This window comes from Narcine bancroftii, chromosome 3 (genome assembly GCF_036971445.1).
Source record: "Narcine bancroftii isolate sNarBan1 chromosome 3, sNarBan1.hap1, whole genome shotgun sequence".
Taxonomy (NCBI): Eukaryota; Metazoa; Chordata; class Chondrichthyes; order Torpediniformes; family Narcinidae; genus Narcine; species Narcine bancroftii.
The window spans coordinates 105,437,218-105,456,539 of NC_091471.1; the positions used below are offsets into that span (position 1 = coordinate 105,437,218).

General features: G+C 39.7%; 1 protein-coding gene across 3 annotated transcripts in view; it reads right to left on the minus strand.

Moving 5' to 3' along the window:
- Nucleotides 1–7,817: 7,817 nt before the first annotated feature.
- The window catches only part of LOC138757450 (gamma-aminobutyric acid receptor subunit beta-1-like), a 136,907-nt gene continuing 125,402 nt past the window's right edge, over nt 7,818–19,322 (minus strand). For all 3 annotated transcript variants that reach the window (XM_069924740.1, XM_069924739.1, XM_069924738.1), the window contains exon 7: nt 7,818–8,281. In XM_069924740.1, coding sequence (XP_069780841.1) covers nt 7,934–8,281 — 348 coding nt within the window. In that variant the 3' untranslated portion in view covers nt 7,818–7,933. The remainder of the gene's footprint in view (nt 8,282–19,322) is intronic.

Sequence of the window (19,322 nt, forward strand, 5' to 3'; positions counted from 1 at the left end):
CATAGGAGAGTTTGAGAGGAATATGGGCCACAATCAGACAAATGGGCCTACCTTGGTTTGCATGGACAAGCTGGGCTGAAGGTCCTATTTCCATGCTTCAGAACTTCATGACTCAATGCCTGGGTCAATTCGATTGTCTAGGATGAATTGGGGGTGGGGTGGGGTGGGTGGGGGGGGGGGCGGGGCAGAGAATGCCTGAAAGAGAAATTACTCCATTTGAAGTCTGCTGATTGAAATGGATTGAAGATCAACCAGATTTCTTGCCAGCATGCACCACATCCATACTTCATTATGTCCAGGGAATCTAGGCTTCATGGAAACAGAATATGTAAAATCTACTGTAAATACTAGCAGTATTCAAATTAAAATATAATTTTAAATATACATCCATGAAAAATTTGGGACAATGCATATAACCATATAACAATTTACAGTACGGAAACAGGCCACATTGGGCCTTCTAGTCTGCAATGATTTACATAAAACTCCACTAGTTCCACCTACCCACTTCCTTGCCCATAACTCTCCAACCCCCCCACATCCACGTAGTCATGTAATCTCCTCTTAAGTGACAGAATTGACCCTGCTGCAGCTACCTCATCCCACTCAGCCACCACTCTCTGAATGAGGCATCCTCTTATATTACTCCTAAAGTTTTTCCCCCAACCCTTAACTTGTTCCAATCTCCCCTACCCTCAGGGGAAAGAGCGTATTCACATCTACTCTATCTATTTCCTTCATAATTTTAAATACCTCTATCATCTCCCCTTTCAACCTTCTACGCTCCAACAAATAAAGTCCCAGTCTACTCAATCTTTCTCTGTATTCAAGATAATGCAATCCAGGCAACATTTTTATAAACCTTATTTGCACCCTCTCTACCTTATTTATATCCTTCCTATAATTTGGAGACCAGAACTACACACAGTACTCCAAACTTGGCCTCACCAATGCCTTAAACAGTTTCAATATCACCTCCCAGCTCCTATATTCTATGCTATGATTTATAAAGGCCCAGCATACCAAAAGCCTTCTTCACCACCCTATCTAGATGGGAATCCACTTTCAAGGAATGTTGAACCATTATATCACTTACTTCTCTGGAGATATTTAGTTTGGAAATAGTTTCATAGTCACAGAGCACTATTCTATTATTGAATGGATATCCCAGATGAATTAAACCAAATGACCATAAGATAAGAGCAGAAAAAGGCCATTCAACCTATCAAGTCCACTTCGCCACTCCATCATAAACTGATCCATTCTCCCACTTAGCCTCACACTCCTGTCTTCTCCCTATAACCTTTGATACCCTGACTATTCAGATACCTATCAATCTATTTATTAAATACACGATGACCTGGCCTGCACAGCCACTTGTGATAGCAAATTCCAGAGGTTCACCAATCTCTGGCTAAAGAAATTCCTCCACATCTTTATTTTAAATGGATGCCCTTCAATCCTGAAGCTGTGCCCTCTTGTCCTTGACTCTCCTATCATGGGAAAAGACTTTGCCACATCTACTCTGTCTAGACCTTTCAAAATTTGAAATGCGGTCCCATCTCATTCTTCTGAACTCTAAAGAGTACCATCCAAGAGCCATCAAATGTTCCTCATATATGAATCCCTTCATTTCAGGAATCATTCTTGTGCATCTTCTCAGAACCCTCTCACATTCTTTCTTAAATAAGACTCCAGAACTCCAAATCAGGCCTCACCAGTGCCTTATAAAGCCTCAACATAACATCCCTGCTCTCATATCCCATTCGTCTAGATATGAACGCCAACATTGCATCTCAACCTGGAGGTTTTATTTTTATAGCATTTCTACACGTGGATGCCAAAGTCCCTTTGCATCTCCGATTTTAGAATTTTCTCCCCATCTGCCCTTTTATTCCTTTTACCAATACATCAAACACTTGACAACATTGTATTTTATTTGCCACTTCTTTGCCCATTCTCCTCATCTAAGTCTCTCTACAGCCTCTGTTTATTCATCACTATTTGCACACAAAACTATTTATTCCACAACCTAAATCAATAACATTAACTGCTGTGAAACATTACTGGCCAACAAGAATGCCCATCCTCTGTTATCTGCTGATCAGCCAATGCTCCACTCCTCCTGGTATCTTCCCTATAATTCTCATCTTGTTAAGCAGCCTCATATGTGGCTTTGAAAGTCCAAATACACCACATCCACTACCATCTCCTTTTTCTATAATTTTCTATCAGTCCTAAATCTAATCTTGTCTCTTTTTTACTTTTAATATACTAAAAACTCTATCGATTTTTTTGAATATTTTATTTATAATTTTTCAAATTTAAACTCAGTTGCCATTTTCAAATATTTACAAATATAATTATAGCTATGTACAAATTCAACTGCCAAGTTCAAGTCATTTTTTTCCCCCACCCCTCCTCCCTCTAACCCTCCACACCTCACACTCGTACCTTGCATACAGGACATATTCAGTGTAGGTAAGGGAATCTCTATCTCTTATCCCTTTTAGTATCATTTTTGATATTATTTACTTCCTTTCAAATTTAACATTTTCCTTTCCAACAAACTTCTTAGTTGCCTTCTGTATGCTTTTAAAAGCGTCCAGTTCTCTATCTTCTCACCAATGTTTGCTTCCTTGTATGCCTTCTCCTTTGCTTTCACTTTGGCTTTGATCTCTCTTGTCAGTCACAGTTGTTTCATTTTTCCATTCAAATATTTCTTTTTTTATGGAATATACCTGTCCTGCCTTATTTTCTTATTTCTTGCAGAATGTCCAGCCATTGGTGCTCTGCTGTCCTCCCTGTTAGTGTGCGTTTCCAATCAACTTTGGCTAGTTACTCTCCTTTTTAATAGTCTCCTTTATTCCGCTGGTATACTGACACATTGAAATGCAATTTCTCCCTCTCAAACTACAGGGAAAATTCTATCATATTATGATAACTGCCTCCTCAGGGTTCCCTTAACATCAGCTCCCTTATCAATACTTTTTCATTACACATTACTCAATCTAAAATTGCCATTTCCCTGGTTGGCTCAGCTGCAAGCTGTTCTAAGAAGCCACCCTGATCTCTTGGGAATCAAGCATCAACATGGTTTTCCTAATCAACCTGCTTATTGAAATCTCCCATGACTAATGGAACATTGTCCTTTTTGCATGTCTTCTCTATCTCCTTCTGTAGATTGCAACAATATCCTGGTCACTATTTCGAGGCCATCAGAGTCTTTTTACTCTTAGAGTTTCTTAAGTCTACCCACAGGGACTTTATATCTTCTGTTCTGTCTCCTCTCTCCAAAGATTTAATTTCTTCTTTAACTGAATATTGATTAATTTCATACGCAGAAATGCTAAACATTGATACTAATGAATGATTAAACAGAAAGAAAGATTATCACAAAGTAATTTATTTGCTAAGCAAGGTTATTATATTTTTGATATTTCTGTATTCATTTCACTTCTAGCTAACTCTGAGGGTTTGAAAGTTGTGTATCAATGTGCATCAATCCTTGAATGTCAGAGAAGCCAGTGATCTCAAATGGGCCCAGCCACTCTTACCACTTATTTTTTGAAGGGTGAGGTTAGAAGCCAGAAATCCAGTTAGTGCAGCAGTTAACACAACACTCTAATAGCACCAGTGACCCAGGTTTGAATCTGGCGCTGCCTGTTTGGAGTTTCTACATTCTCCCTGTGACCTTTGTGTGTTTTCCCGAGGGGCTCCGATTTCCTCCCACTCTCCAAGGTTGGTATGTGTAATTGGGCAGCATGGCTTTCATGGGCAGAGTCGGCTTCTACTGATTAATATCAATGGTCTGATGCCACTGCTTCACTAGGTTTGTCTCCATTGTCTTGAATAGAAATTAATATAGCTGATTATATTTGCACTATGTTGTGCTAGTGGACAAAGAACTATTTCCAGCTCAAAATGATATATTTTAGATCAGTTATGCTTAAATATGATGGTTTTAAGGTCATTTTATGACAGTTCTTCACCCTATTTTTAAATTTTATGAGTTAAATACTACATGTATCACATATCACATTCTCATACTGAATTCTTTATTAACTTTTGGTAAAATTATGTCACAGCTAATAAAATATGTGCCAATCCAATTATAACATCAATTGCATGATTTTATGGGTTCATGTTGAATGTTTTAAACTTATTCAAGGGATGGGTTAATTGGTTGTTCTAAAATGGGCCTGTTTTGTGTTCAGTTGATATCAATCAAATAAAAATGGGGCTCTTCAACAGCACTGGAATAATCTACTCTACTGTGTTATTACTCAGGCAGTGATGTGGAAAATTCCCCACAGTCCTGTCATAGTTCACCATTGCAGATACTCATTGCATTAACGTAGCTAATATAGTAATTATATTTCTATAATTATAATTATAATTAAAGTTAAAAACAGAGTATTTGCCATTCTTACTTTTTAGGATGTTATCACAGACATTTAAGAGAGGATCGCACTGAAATATAGTCTCAGTATATGCTACACTATTTTTAACTTTTGAGTGGCTGGTCTATATGTCGACAATTAGCTTGCAGACAAGGCAACAACTGTTGATCAGATCTAGTCAGTATTCAAATCCTTTAATATTTCACTAAATGAAAATGTATAGTATTCTCTATTTGCATGATACTAAATCTTCGATTAGTGTTTACTCTGCTCTATTATTTATTTAGGTCTTCAGACATAATCTGAGGATTGAATGAATTGCAACTAGTAAAACCTGACTGCAGGAATTTTTATCAAGAATCAGATTTTGATCGAGAAGAAATCATTCTCTAACTCCATGGATAGAATTTTAAATACAGAAGATAGACAAAGGTTTGAAATTAATTAAATTTGCAACCTTTGGACAACAACTCGCATTTCATGTCAAAGCCAAAACTATTTTTAGTGGCTAAAATGCACTACTTGATGTATAAAGCACAAATCAAAAAAAAACAAATTCAGTGTTTAAAATATATTTACAAATTTACATGCCTGTCAGCTGTGGTATAAAAATTTGTTCTTGAAGTATGTCATAAGCACTCACTGTTTACAAGTGAATATTTTAATGGTCCTAAAACCCAGTGTCACAGTCAATTTATGTCTTATAGCATATAACACGTTTTGTCCAATTGTTTTGTCTCATTGTATTAAGTGATATTAAACCCGTAGTTAGAGGACTGGATTTTGACAACAAAAACTGCATGCTATAACCATGGCTGGTACAGTGAACCACTTAACCTTCATACCTGACCAAGATTTGTCATATTCTTTAGTGCAGATCAAGGTGTTATGTCTCAGGATTAAACACAAAAGATGAATTTTAAACCAGAATATATAAGATTACTTGGCACATTAGTTTTCAATGTATGTGTGGTGGTTATTACATGATTATAAAAAAGTTATATCAAGGAAAATGTTGAACTGTATACTTCAGTTATTCTTTTATATATATATATATATATATATATACATATGACTTAATAAGTATCTAAGGCACTATATTCAGCCATGTATAGGGCAAATACAGCTATAAAATCAGTTTGTTCCTGACTAAATCCTTATGAAATTTCAATAATGGCATAATTGAATATAAAACTTTGGTACCTGAAACTGGACATAAAATAGATTGTTTTCTTTTTCCACTCCTGTCAAAATTTAAGATATAATGAGAAGAATAATCTGGGAAGAATTTTTCATTTGGTAATTATGATAACATTATAAATGTGTGAATAAATAATGCATTGATTTTATTTCAAATAGTGGATGGGAAGAATATATGAAATTCACTCTTGCAAGTGTTAAAGTTGTCTGGGTAAACTTAAGCTGGGGGCATCAAAAGTGCAACATTGCTGACTAAAATAAAACGAGTTTCAATAATCATTTGTGCAGCAGAAAGGGTGAATATGTTCCATGGTTGATTCTTACATTTAAAAATCACAGGGTACATCTGATTGTAAATTTAACTACAAAATAAAGAAATGGCATAAAACAACCCATCCAATTTCAGTGCCAATTCTCATGTTGACAAGCTAGAGTGCACAGAAGCATATTATGATATGATCATTTGTTCACTAATAACAGTGAAGCAATTATAATCACATTAAAATCAAAGTCTGCCATCTTATTTCCCCAAAAAGTGAAATGTGTGAAGAGAATTGGGGTTGATTCTGTTTGTTCAAATTCTAGAGACGGGAAAGGAACAGATATGAAAAAGGAAAATGGGTAAAGCATAAAAGGGTTTGAAAATTGCTACGGATTTCAAAAAAGAACTTTGACAAAATGATACACTGCAGAATTTCTTTATCACTTGCTTTTGGCAATCCTATGTAAAATAAGCTATAGTTGTTTCAGTTTACGCCTTGATGGAACCAGAATAACGCTTCAACATAGAAAGTTTCATATAGTGGGCATGTTTGTCATACCAGGAAGCCAAGTGACAAAGAAGTGCTCTGTGGGAAGGAAAAAGACATGTATGGGTTATAAACTATTTGGAGAGCAAGTTTAGATCAGTGAGGCAAAGTAGAAGTAATAAACTCTGCATGTTATAGTTCTATAACTTCCTGGAAATTCTTATACCTGCTTTTAGAAGGGAGGTACGGATTGTGTGGGGGAGACTGCCAGGATGGGGAAAATCTGGCAAAACCTGCTTTCTCGAGGATTTGCTAACCTTAATAGCAATGGTCTACTTGCACAATCTTAAGTATCTGACAATTTTGAATCATAGTTTGACTGGAGGTGGCAGCATGAACAATAGTTGAGAATCAGTCAGCATTAAGGCGATTGGGCAGTAAATGGGATGTGCTGGAAGATTATAATTTGGAGAAGGCTGGAAGCAATTGAGAAGAGGAACTAGAACATGGTGGAGATGAACCAGTTGGCACCATAGAAATGTTGTTTTTTGCATTAATTCAACAGTGAATATTTAGTTATAATTATTATCTCCATTTCTGCTTCATGTCATTTTGTAGTAATTTAATTTATACTATGGTATTGTTGTAGTTACATTTTATGTACCTGTGTGGCTCAAGCGAGTCAGAATTTTGGTCTCATACGTGTATTCATTCAATACACAGGTTCAAGGAAAACAAAAGGACACTGGTTCCTGGTCACATGGGAAAAGGGTGCCTCTTGCCTGGGGCTGTGATTCAGAACTGTGATCGGAAGGTTGGATGGCATTCAAGAACTTTAACAAGGATTCTGGGGACTGAGCGTTGGGTGATGGCGGAGCAGAGGCATAAAAATGGGGCTAGTGAGAGTGAGGAGCTGCATGGGGACACAAGCTGTGATTTAGAGGGATGGAGACATGAGAGCTCCAATCTTTGAATGCTAATTAGGTCTCCCCTTCTGCAGAATCATGACTGTTAGTGTAATTGCTGTACCACACACCTGATCTGATGGGAATTGGGGATGAATAAGTTGCTGTTAATAGCAGTTGAATGGCTGCATTACTTTGAAGATTACCTGATATTAATTCTTTCAAAATAAAATGGCCAACACAATTTAAAATAGAACCTAGAGAATTCAACAGCAATAAACTTTTGCCTACTAATATCATCAACAGTAGCCAGGATTTTATAACTATGATTTAGCATGGTCAGTACCCTTAAGTCCCAGTAGGAAGGGCAGAGAATATTGCAGATATGCTTACATACTGTATAAAGGAACAAAATTTGTTTTATAGTTAAACAGAAGGTACTGGATAGCTATGGCTAGGATTTAAATATTGAGCTGTGGTAATTTATTTTAAAACCAAACCATTCATAGTCATTAGACACAAGTTCATTGACAAACTCAATATGTATTTTTATCCTTCAAACAATAATAGGGCTGAATATCTTACCTTGAAGTTGATGCTATATCACGATTACAGTTCATTAAGGGTTAATAAAAGAAAATGAGGAAATTTAAGAGTACAGTACATAATAATTAAGCTAGTGCACATAGTAAAGCCAGTACACCAAGTTAAAAAACCCAAATGTGACAGGAAAGACCACCCGAGACCACCTGTCTATGGCGTTAACATCAGCCAGATCTGGGATTTTAATTTTCAGTTGTGACGTCCGTCGTCGTAAGCGTCCCTTCTTCTGAACCATGTGTCTTTCTAATGCACCTCTACCATAGCCATCCCTGCTTGCAGCTGGTCTTCTGTGCTGTATGCCAGCACTGTCATAAGAAAACATGGTGGTTCTTGGATCATTGATATTCATCAACACTTCGGAACCTGTGATTTCATTTCGAATTTCAAGAGTAGTCAGGAGAATATTTCCATGGGCATCCACCTGTGTTGAAAAGATAAATATTTTGAGGAACAGTAATGTATGTGGATTTATCTATAGTTAACGTTGAAATGCTAGGGAAGGGATAAAAGTATTTGTTCAATTAATGGCCTTCATGCTGTACAATTCAGGAGATTTCAACCAGAACTTCACTTGAGATAGGAGTTCAAATGGACTGGTCTGACCAAAGTTGTATATTAAAATCTTTCAGACTGAAGTACCAACTGCTATTGTCAATTACTTAAAGCAGTATTACCAAATCACTGCTCTAGCCATCTCTTCACGTAGCAGGTCTTCTGTTCTGAATTTTGGCAATGTCATAAGAAAACATGATCATTCATGGATCAAATTAACTAAGAGGCTGCATTTTTGATTTATAAGTGGAAAGGTTCTGATCATATGATCTTGATTAAATGCAAACCCTTCTACCTACCCCAAGAGTTCTCCTCAATGATTCTCACTGGAGTTTATAATCCCTCCCGATGCCGAATACAAACAACTGACAAGCATTGGTGGAGCTGCATGATGTGGTCCGTAAACAAGAGAAGGCCTACCCCAAGGCCTGACTCAAGAAAACCCTGCCCAATTACAACCAGTATGTGACCTGCCATTTAATGTTTACCAACACTCTTTTATAAATTGTGCGTATATATTATTCCCGTTATGATTTTCCCACGCTCTTCTTTAAATTGTTGTGTGTTAATAAAAGTTATGTGTGATTACAAACCCTTGTGTCCAGACTTGTCTCTCTGTGTACCCACTGAACCTGATACTCTTCTCAAACCAACAGAGGCCTTGTCAAAAGCCTTACTAAAGTCCATGAAAACAACAACCATAGCCCTTCCTTCATCAGCATTTCTGGTAACCTCCTCGAAAAACTATCAGATTGGCTAAACAAGACATACCACACACGAAGTCATGTTGACTATCCATAATCAGTCCTTGGCTATCCAAATACTTGTATATCTGATCTCTTAGGACACCTTCTAATGATTTATCTACTACTGACACCAGGTTCATTGGCCTATAATTTCCAGGTTTACTTTTGTAACCTTATTTTTAAACAATGGACAAACATGAGCTACCCTCCAATTCTCTGGCACCACACCCATGGTGAAGGACATTTTAAATATTTCTGCCAGAGCTCCTGAAATGTCTACATTAGTCTCCCTCAAGGTTCAAAGGAATATCTTGTCAGCACCTGGGGATTTATCCACCCTTATTCATTTTAGGAGAGCAAGCACTTCCTCCTCTTTAATCTGTGTAGGTTCCATGACCTCACTGCTTGTTTTCCTTACTTCCCATGACTCTGTGCCTCTTTCCTGAGTAAATATTGATGCAAAAAATCCATTAACAATCTCCCTCATCTCTTTTGGCTCCATACATAGCCAACCACTCTGATCTTCAAGGGGACCAATTTTGTCTCTTCATATCCTTTTGCTCTTAATATATCGGTAGAATCGTTTAGGATTTTCCTTCACATTATCTGCCAAAGAAACCTCATGTCTTCTTTAAGCTTTTCTGATTTCTTTCTTGAGTTTTTTCTTGCATTTTGTTATACTGTTCATTACCTCATTTGCTCCATGTTGCCTATACATGCTATATACCTCTCTCTTCTACTGAACCAAATCCCCAATATCCATTGAAAACCTAGGTTCCCTATGCCTGTTAACTTTGCCTTTAATCCTAACAGGAACATATGCACTCTGCATTCTTAGAATTTCACCTTTGAAGGTCTCCCTTTTACCACTCACATCATACATCATTGCCCGAAAACAATTTATCCCAATCCATGCAGTCTAGATCCTTTCTCACTTCCACAAAATTGATCTTGCTCCAATTTAGAATCTCAACCTGAGGCCCAGACCTATCCTTCTCCATAATTAACTTGGCATTTTGATCACTAGACTCAAAAAGTTCCCCTACACATACTTCTGTCATCTGTCCTGTCTTGTTTCCTAATAGGAGATCCAGTATTGCCTCTCTCTTTAGTTGGTACCTCAATATATTGATTTAGCAAACTTTCCTAAATACATTTGACAAACTCCAAGCCTCCCGCCCTTTTACTGTATGCGATTCCCGGCCAATAGGCAGAAAATTAAAATCTCCTACTATCACAACTTTATGTTCCCTACAGCTGTCTACTATCTCTCTAAGATTTACTCATCCAATTCTCATTGACTGTTGGGTGGTTTATAATACAGCCCCATGAATATGGTCATACTGTTCCCATTCCTCAGCTCCACCCATATAGCTTCAGTAGAAGAGCCCTCTGGTCTATCTTGCCAGAGCACAGCTGTGATATTTTCCTGATGAGCAATGCCGCCCCTTCTCCTTTCATTCCCCGCTCTATCATGTCTAAAGTCTGGAATATTATATATGATATTATGAAAATATTCCGACAGTAAATCTGAATTAAACTTTCAATCCTCATTTTCAAGAAGTTATGCTTGATTGCTTTGGAATTTTCCACAGCTGTGGTTAAAGTGGTGAAGTGCCAGTTGTTGAAGTAGACAAAGACGATGTGGTCAAGCAATAATCATGGCTTTTATTAGCAGTCACTCATGGTACAATAGTGAAAGACAATAGGTGCATACACAGTTATACCCAACGGGAGTGTCCTTAACAGTAGAGATAAAGCACAGCCAACGTTAGTACAACAAAGCTCGCCAGAGGGGAGACAGGCAGCTTGGCAGACATTCACCACATCTCCCCCCGGCAGAAAAAAGGTTAAAATCAAAAGGACAGCTGCTTGGAAAGGCTGAAGCAAGTGATACATGGATACCATGTTTGGCATTGAGAATATTCTAATAGCCAAAATACACCAGTATCCAGCAAACAATCAAAATATAATGAGATGTTTCATGAATATGTCAGCCTATCAGGTTGTTTACGAATTCTGGTGCTTCTTCTCAAAATAGGTGGCTCCTTTGCAACCTTGGGAACTGGTACAGGTCTTGGGTCTGTAATGTGGGAAGGACTGACTTTTGGACCCGCTCCAGAATCGCCAGCATGAGGCATGGCCATCTGAAGGCTTACGAGGGGTCATAGGTTGGGGGTGGGGTAAGCCCAATCTCTCAGGTTCACTCTGAGTATGGGGTGTGAAGAAGGGGCGAACCAGGCGAGGCCAGATCTCTTAGGGGTACAGTGTCAGTACTCCCGTCTGGGAATTTAACATGAGCGTAGTTGGGGTTGGTATGCAGTAGCTGAACTGGTTGGACTAGGGGGCCTGTTTTATGCGCCCAAGCATGGCTCTTCAGCAGTGTGGTTCCAGGCTCAGATAAACAGACTGGCCAGTCCATCACAGTTCCTGATTTCCTAGGAAAGGCAAACATACGTTCATGAGGTGCTTTATTTGTTGCAGGACACAATAATGACCGAATAGAATGTAGAATAGAATGCTGCCTCAGGCAGCACCTTCTGCTACCGGGTAACCATGTGTTTTTAAAGCAAGTTTAACAGTCTTCCAGACTGTAGCATTAGCCCTTTCGACCTGCCCATTGCCCTGTTGATTGTAGCTCGTGGTACGGCTGGTGGCAATCCTCTTCTGTAGCAGGGCTCACCACAGTTCAGTGCTCATGAATGCTGAGCCTCTATCAGTGTGAATGTAATTGGGAAAACCAAAAATGCTGAAAATTCTGTCAAGTGACTTAATGACAGACGCTGAAGAGACGTCAGGGCAGGTTATTGCAAAGGGAAACCTGGAATATTCGTCAATTGCAGTAAGGAAATATACATTTTTGTTGTTGGAAGCTAACGGTCTTTTAAAATCTAAGCTAATCCTCTCAAAAGGTCGGGTTGCCTTGATGAGAATGGCCTCCAGAACTTTGAAGTATTGGGGTTTGCATTCTGCACAAATGGGACAGCTTTTAGTCAGTTTCCTGACTTCTTTCAGAGTCAGGAAGGTTGTTAGCCCTTATGTAGTGGAAGAACCTTGTGACTCTTGGGTGGCACAGTCTGCTATAGATCTCTTTTAGCCCTTTGTAGAGCTCGTCGAAAGAATCAAAGACTTGTTGATCCAAACCAAGGCTTTTATTAGCAAAAGACAGGAGCTCTTCACAGGTGGCCGACCAGTCCGGAATGATCCGACCTAGCTAGGGACACAACCCTTTTAGGCGTGGCTAAGCTCTCAGCCAATCGCTGTAAGCACAGTCTAGATACTGTAACTATATACACTATATACATTGGTGATAGATCTGTACTATCACACCCCTCCAGCTGAGCACCACCAGCAGATTGTGAGAATGTGTCAGAGGGATCATTTAACCTGCCCGGTCTGTACTGGATCTCATAATTATAAGTTGAGAGTTCTATTTGCCAGTGTGCCATCTTAAAAATTCTTGATATTACTTTTGTGTTTAGTACTGAACATGTTGGCTACAGATTTCTGATCAGTGACAAGAGTAAATTTTCTGCCCTCTAGAAAGAGTCTCCAGTAGCGAACAGCTTCAATAATAGCCTGGGCTTCTTTTTCAATGGCATGATGTTTAAGTTCAGGTCTGCGTAATGTGCAGGAGAAGAATGCCACAGGTCTGCCCTTTTGATTAAGGGTTCCTGCCAAGGCACAATCTGAGGCATCAGTTTCCACTTGGAATGGGACATCCTCGTCAATGGACGAGAGTGCAGCTTTGGCAATATCAGCTTTAATTCTCTCGAAAACCTTCAAAGCCAAGGAAAAGTGTCAAACAGAGGGTGTGCCTTCTTGACGTAGTCCCAAACCCATTTGCAGTAGTAGGAAAATAATCCCTTACTCCTTTTAAGGGCTTTTGCTGAGTCTGGGGGTGGTAACTTCTTAAGGTAGGCCATTCTTTCTGGGTCGGGGCAGATTTTGCCCTTGTGGACAATGTAGCCCAGAATAGGTAGCTATGTTGTGTTGAACACACATTTGCCCTCATTAAATGTAAGGTTGAGTTCTTTAGCTGTTGCTAAAAATTTCTTTAAGTTGTTGTCGTGCTCAGCCTGTTTTCCCACAGATAGTGACATTATCCAGATAGGGAAACATACTCTGTAACTCATACGTCCTAACAATCCTATCCATTTTCTTCTGAAACATGGACACACCATTAGTGACCCCAAAAGGTAACCTTTTAAACTGGTATAGCCCCCCATCAGCCTTAAAAGTCATATAGGGCCGTTCTCTTTTCTTTATGGGGATTTGGTGATAAGCTGCTTTGAGGTCGATAATGGAGTACACTTTGTATTGCGCTATCTGATTAATCATTTTATTGATGCATGGCAGGGGTTAGGCATCCAGGTTAGTGTAACAGTTGATTGTCTGGCTGTAGTCAATAGCCAGTCATCTCTTAGTGTGATTTTTCATGACTACCATTTGGGTCCGCCACGGATTCTTACTAGGTTCAATTACTCCCTCTTTAAGTGGTCTCTGGGTCTCCGCTTTGATAAATTCACGATCCTCTTTGCTGAAGGAACGGCTCTTAGTGGCAATTGGCTGACACTCAGGGAGTAATCACTGAAAAGGGAGGGAGCTTAGATCTTTAATATGGACAGACCGCAGTAACTAGCGTGGGGTAAGTGTGGGTAGTGGCCCACCGAAATTTAACACTACACTGTTCATCTGAGATTGAATATCTAACCCCAGTAACACAGGGGCGCAGAGCTCTGGCATAATAAAGAGCCAAACATCAGCAAGGCAATGTCCCTGCAAATTTAAAGTAACTTTACACTTGTCCCATACAGTTTTTGTAAGTTCACTACAAACCATCGATATCTTTTGGTTCACTGGATATCTTCGCAAATTTAAGGCTCTGGCAACTCTCTTGTGGATGTACTCCCCGAGTCTATTAGACAATCAAGAGTCTCTCCATACACCTCCCCCTTCATAGTCGACCATTCCATTCCGTAACATCCCCCAAGCTTTGGAGTCAATTGAGCTATCACAGGGGATCTCACCTCGCCATCACTTGAATTCAATTCAGCCTGCTTGTCTGAAGATTCCCCCTTTTCACCGTTGTCTTCCATTCCTGTGGCTCCAGGATGCATTTTCTTTGTGCTTCTCTTCTTCTTCTTATCAGTGGGAGTACTTTTCGCCTTACCCGCTTTAGCAAAGTGGCCGAATTTCTCACAATAGCTGCAGGTTGCAAATTGAGCCAGGCACTTCTGTCTGTGGTGCCAGCTCTTATCACAGAAGTAGCATTTTTCTTTCCTTTGGGGTTCCAGCACTCCTGGATGTTTCCTTTTCGGTTTCTAGCATTTCACTGGCATGGCACTTCTCAGTGTTTTGGCTAGAGTGACTGCCTGGTCGTAGGTTAAGGGCTCTGTCTCCAGCAGCCTCTGTCAGTTGTAACTGGAGTCAATCCCGTTGACAAAAGCATCCAGCTTCAAGGTATTGTGGTGTTGTTGCACATTGACTGCCCTGACATCACATTTGTTTGCCAGCGAGTCAAGGGCCATTGCATAGGCAGCATCACTTTCCCCGGGTTTCTGTCATCTAGTCAGCAACTAATGTCGAGCCAGCACCACATTCCGTGGCACTGCATAGTACGCAGTCAGACGTTCCCGGGCTATAGCCAGAGCGGTAGCTCCTTGCGTTACGGTGAAAGGGACCTCACCCAGCAGAGAGTTCAGGTGGCCCCATTGTATCGCCTCATCGACCACGTTGTTTCGAGCCATGTAGTAATCAAAACAAGCAATCCCGTGATTGAAAATTTCTATGGCCCTCGGGGCAGAATGGCTTGAGTGCTGCATCAATTTCTGCTAATAAAATTGAAGTGCCAGTTGATGAAGTAGATAAAGACGATGTGGTCAAACAATAATCATGGCGTTTATTAGCAGAAACTCATGGTACAATAATGAAAGACAATAGGTGCATACACAGTTATACCCAAGGGGAGTGTCCTAACAGTAGAGATAATGCACAGCCAATGTTAGTACAGCAAGGCTCACCAGAGGGGAGACAGGCAGACATTCACCACAAGTAGCAAAATGAAAAATGCAATGTTTCATTGTAGTCCTTATTATTGGATGACAGTAGATGTTTTGTAAATATACATATCTGTAGTACATTTAGCTCTAATGTGCGAAAGCACCGACACTTTCTACTTAAATTCTTGCTTATTACTAAAAGAATATTGCTACAGCCACACCCATATCTAGACTATGAAGAACATTGTCCGAGTAACAATGAATCACTTTGAATTCACAATTCATTTGAAATTACAACAATGTAAAAAAAGCCATCAAGCGCCATGACTTTCCAACATGGGTTGTCTCTTCCAGTAATATCATGACTGAGGAGAACTGCAGTCATCTACTGATTTCCCATTTAACATCTACATGATGCCGATGACACCAGTTGTTGGCAGAATCACAAACGGGAATGAAGAAGCGTACAGGAGGGAGAAAGATCAGCTTGTTGAATGGTGTAACAACACCAACCTTGCACTCAATGTCAGCAAAACCAAGGAGATGATTGTGGACTTCAGGGGGAAGTCAGGGGAATACAACCCAGCCCTTATTGAGGCTCAGTAGTGGAGAGGGTCAAAAACTTTAAATTTCTGGGTGTCAAACATCTCCAAGGATCTGTCCTGGAGCCTCCACCTTGATACAATCACAAAGAAGACTCGTCAGTGCCTATACTTTGTGAAGTGTCTGAGGCGGTTCGGTAGATCACCAAAAACTCTTGTAAACTTCTACAGGTGTTCCAAGGAGAGAATTCTGGCTGGTTGCATCACTGCCTGGTATGGAGGCACCAACTCTCAGGACAAGAATAAACTCGAGGGTTGTTAACTCAACCTACGACATCACAGGCACCACACTTCACTCCATTGAGGACGTCTACGTGAGGCGGTGTCTTAAGAAAGTAGCCTCTATCTTCAAAGACCCCCACCACCCAGGCCCTCCACTCTGCTATCACTGGGAAAAAGGTGCAGGAACCTGCACAACATCTTCTTCCCCACGGCCATCAGATTCCTGAATAATCAATGAACAAGGACACTGCCTTACTTTTTGTGCTCTATTATTTTTATATTTTTTATAGTAATATTGTAAGATGGTTGTAATAAGAATGTTGCACTATGATCCTGCAGCAAATCTCATGACAATAAATTCTGATTTGTGAATCATCCCATGTATTTTAATCAAAAAACAATGTTCAGTTTCCAATGGTTACATGCAGTACTTCTTTGCAAGTATGAAGGAAAGGTATCACATCCAGTCATTGGCATACTTTTTGAGCACTAGTCTCGATTTATTTATTTATTGTTGTAAGGTGGTTTACATGAATGTTTGCACTGTGACACTGCCGCAAAACAATATATTTTGTGAGTTCTTCATGACAATAAATTCTGATTCTGGACCAGAGGCTGGAAGGATATCATGACCTAATAGCAATGATTCTGCATAATCGATCCAAGTGAGTTCAAATTCTACCTTTGAAAACCATAAATATTAATACCACAAATACAGTCATTAATGATGCGTTCTTTGGGAAGGAAGCCAGCCGACAGCGAACAATAGCAATTTACCCAGCCATTCATTTGAAAATAATTTCTCCCAGGGACAGAAAAAATGCGGAAAACGAGCATAACATTGGCTACCATAAAATTCAGGCAGCCTGGCTGGGCCAAGTAAGATGGCCTTCATGAGCATCAGAGGACTGATGCCCAAATTGGTTGGAACAGTCTAACCTAGACATAGCCTTAGCATCAACATATCCAAAGCCTTCCCTCAACTGGCAAGATGCAAGCAGGATTCTGTTAGCATGGCAACCTTGCCTGGATCAGTACAGCCTGGATCAACTCTCTCCAGGACAAGGCAGCTTGCCTGAATGGCACATCACTTGCTACATGAAAAGGCCACTCTTTCAATTGTTACCACTCCAGTTCAGATGCCCTGCAAAACTTGCCGAGTCTTCTTTGATAGTTACTCTAGATCTGCTAATTTTACTGCTGAGGATACAGCCAGTGAACACATAGAAAGGCTGTCTGTCACCTGTAGGATCTTCTTCAAATCACATATTAACTTGAATGGGATTTGCATGTCACTTTTAGATGTCTTGAATGGATATCTGATAATTTTAACTTTCATTTTTCATTCACATAATAACACATAAATTCTTATTCATTTAATAATGAATATAATATAAGTGGTTAGCATTGATTCCTCATTGAGCCAGCAACCCAGGTTCAGTGCTGACCTTGGCTGCTCTCTGTGTAGGGTTTATACATTTTCCCCATGACCTCAAGGGTTTTCTTTGAGTGTTCCTGTTTCTTCTCAAGTTCCAAAAAGGTGCAGATATGTTCATTGGCTTCCCCTAGTATAGGTAGATGGAAAAGGATTCACAGGGGAGCTAAGGGGTATGTGAGGGGAATTGGGACTGATAGTATTAATCTGCTGGGAGGCAGCATGGGCCTGACAAATCAACTAGGTTCCTTCTCTATTGCAATAAATAAGTAACATGAGACACACCTTGCTTTTCTGCTGGTCATTGGATCTGCTGGCTGTTTTGGATGAACTGAAGTTTGCAGACTATGGCAAATGGGGAAACAGCAAGAAATCAGAGGACATATTGAAATGACAAAAAAACACATGGGTTAGAGTGTTAGCAGCAACTTGCTTAAGTGTACATGAGTATTGCTACATAGGGAGAAGGTAGCAGTTGGTGTAAATGATCACCATGATCCAGGAGATCAGAAGCAAGAAGCTCAACTTGGAGTTAAGCAAGTTGTTGGAGACTTTGACTATCTGATTAACCTGGATTTGAGATTCATTCAGATGCACAAGGTTTGGATGGAGGAATGGCTTTCATTCCCAAGTCATAGCTGAAATAAATTACATCTGATTCAAAAGTGAAGCATGGACTAATAGATTAAATGCTGAAGTCAGGATATTTTGCATTTTTGAAATTTGATCTGGGGAGGGCAAGCAGTGATAAAGACCGATCTGCACTCCACCTACTGATACTCAATGATTACTGGAAGTTATGTCCTTCCTAAGTTTAGAAAAAAGGCAATTAGACATAATGTTAAAGATTAAAGATGAACTTTTATAAGATGTCGAGCCCATTCATGGAGTATTACCATAATTTAACGAATTAAGGTGTTTGAATGCCTCCTGAATAGCACTGTCTGGTCTCCAAATGACGTCCTTCATTTCCTATATATTTTAGATATCCAAGTTTTCCTTGTTTAAAGGGACATTTTTTTTTAACTTTTTCCTTATTTTGTTTTCTTTTTTAATATTTTAATATAATGTGTTTGATTTGGAAGGGTGCACACAATTTATACTATATATGATCAAGGTTTTATTTGAAATGTATAAATTATTTGTCTTCTATTCCATCTTATCTATATGTGTGTATTTTTTTAAATTAAATTCAATAAAGATATTTTAAAAATAAAAGTAAGACCAGTCTGCAACAACCATCTGCAATTGCTTCTTCAAACACTAGCAGTTTTGTCACTGAGGCAAAAGAGAGATTCTAAAACCACATTAAATGTCTGAAATGGCGGGAATGCTTGAAACTATTCACCACTCGCCGTAACAGGAAGCAGGGAACACAATCAAAAAGGCTCACTGAGGAAAGCAGTCCGGGCAGCAATGTCCTGTGATTTCAAGCTCACTGGGCTCACTCATTGAGGTAAAAAGGTCTAAACTTGGTGAAGCTGTGAGACTGGATATGCTCTGTTCAGTAAACAGGGAGACTGTCATTACTAACACCCTTTTCCAGCAGAGAGACAGCCTGAAGACTACCTGGATGCATCCCCGATCCAAACACTGGTACCTCCTGGACTACGTTCTGGTGCGAGGAAGAGACAAACGAGATGTGCTCCACACTAGGATCATGAGACAAACGAGATGTGCTCCACACTAGAGTCATGCCCAGCGCGGAATGCCACACTGACCACCGGCTTGTTCGCTGCAAGCTTCAAGCCAAAGTTCAAGAACAGTGGAGGCCCCAGAAAGAGGTTCAATGTTGGAAACTTGCAGTTAGACGAAGTGAGAGGAAACTTTCAGGCAAACCTTCAAGCAAAGCTCGAGGATGCAAACTACCTCACGGACATGTCTCCTGAAACCCTCTGGGATC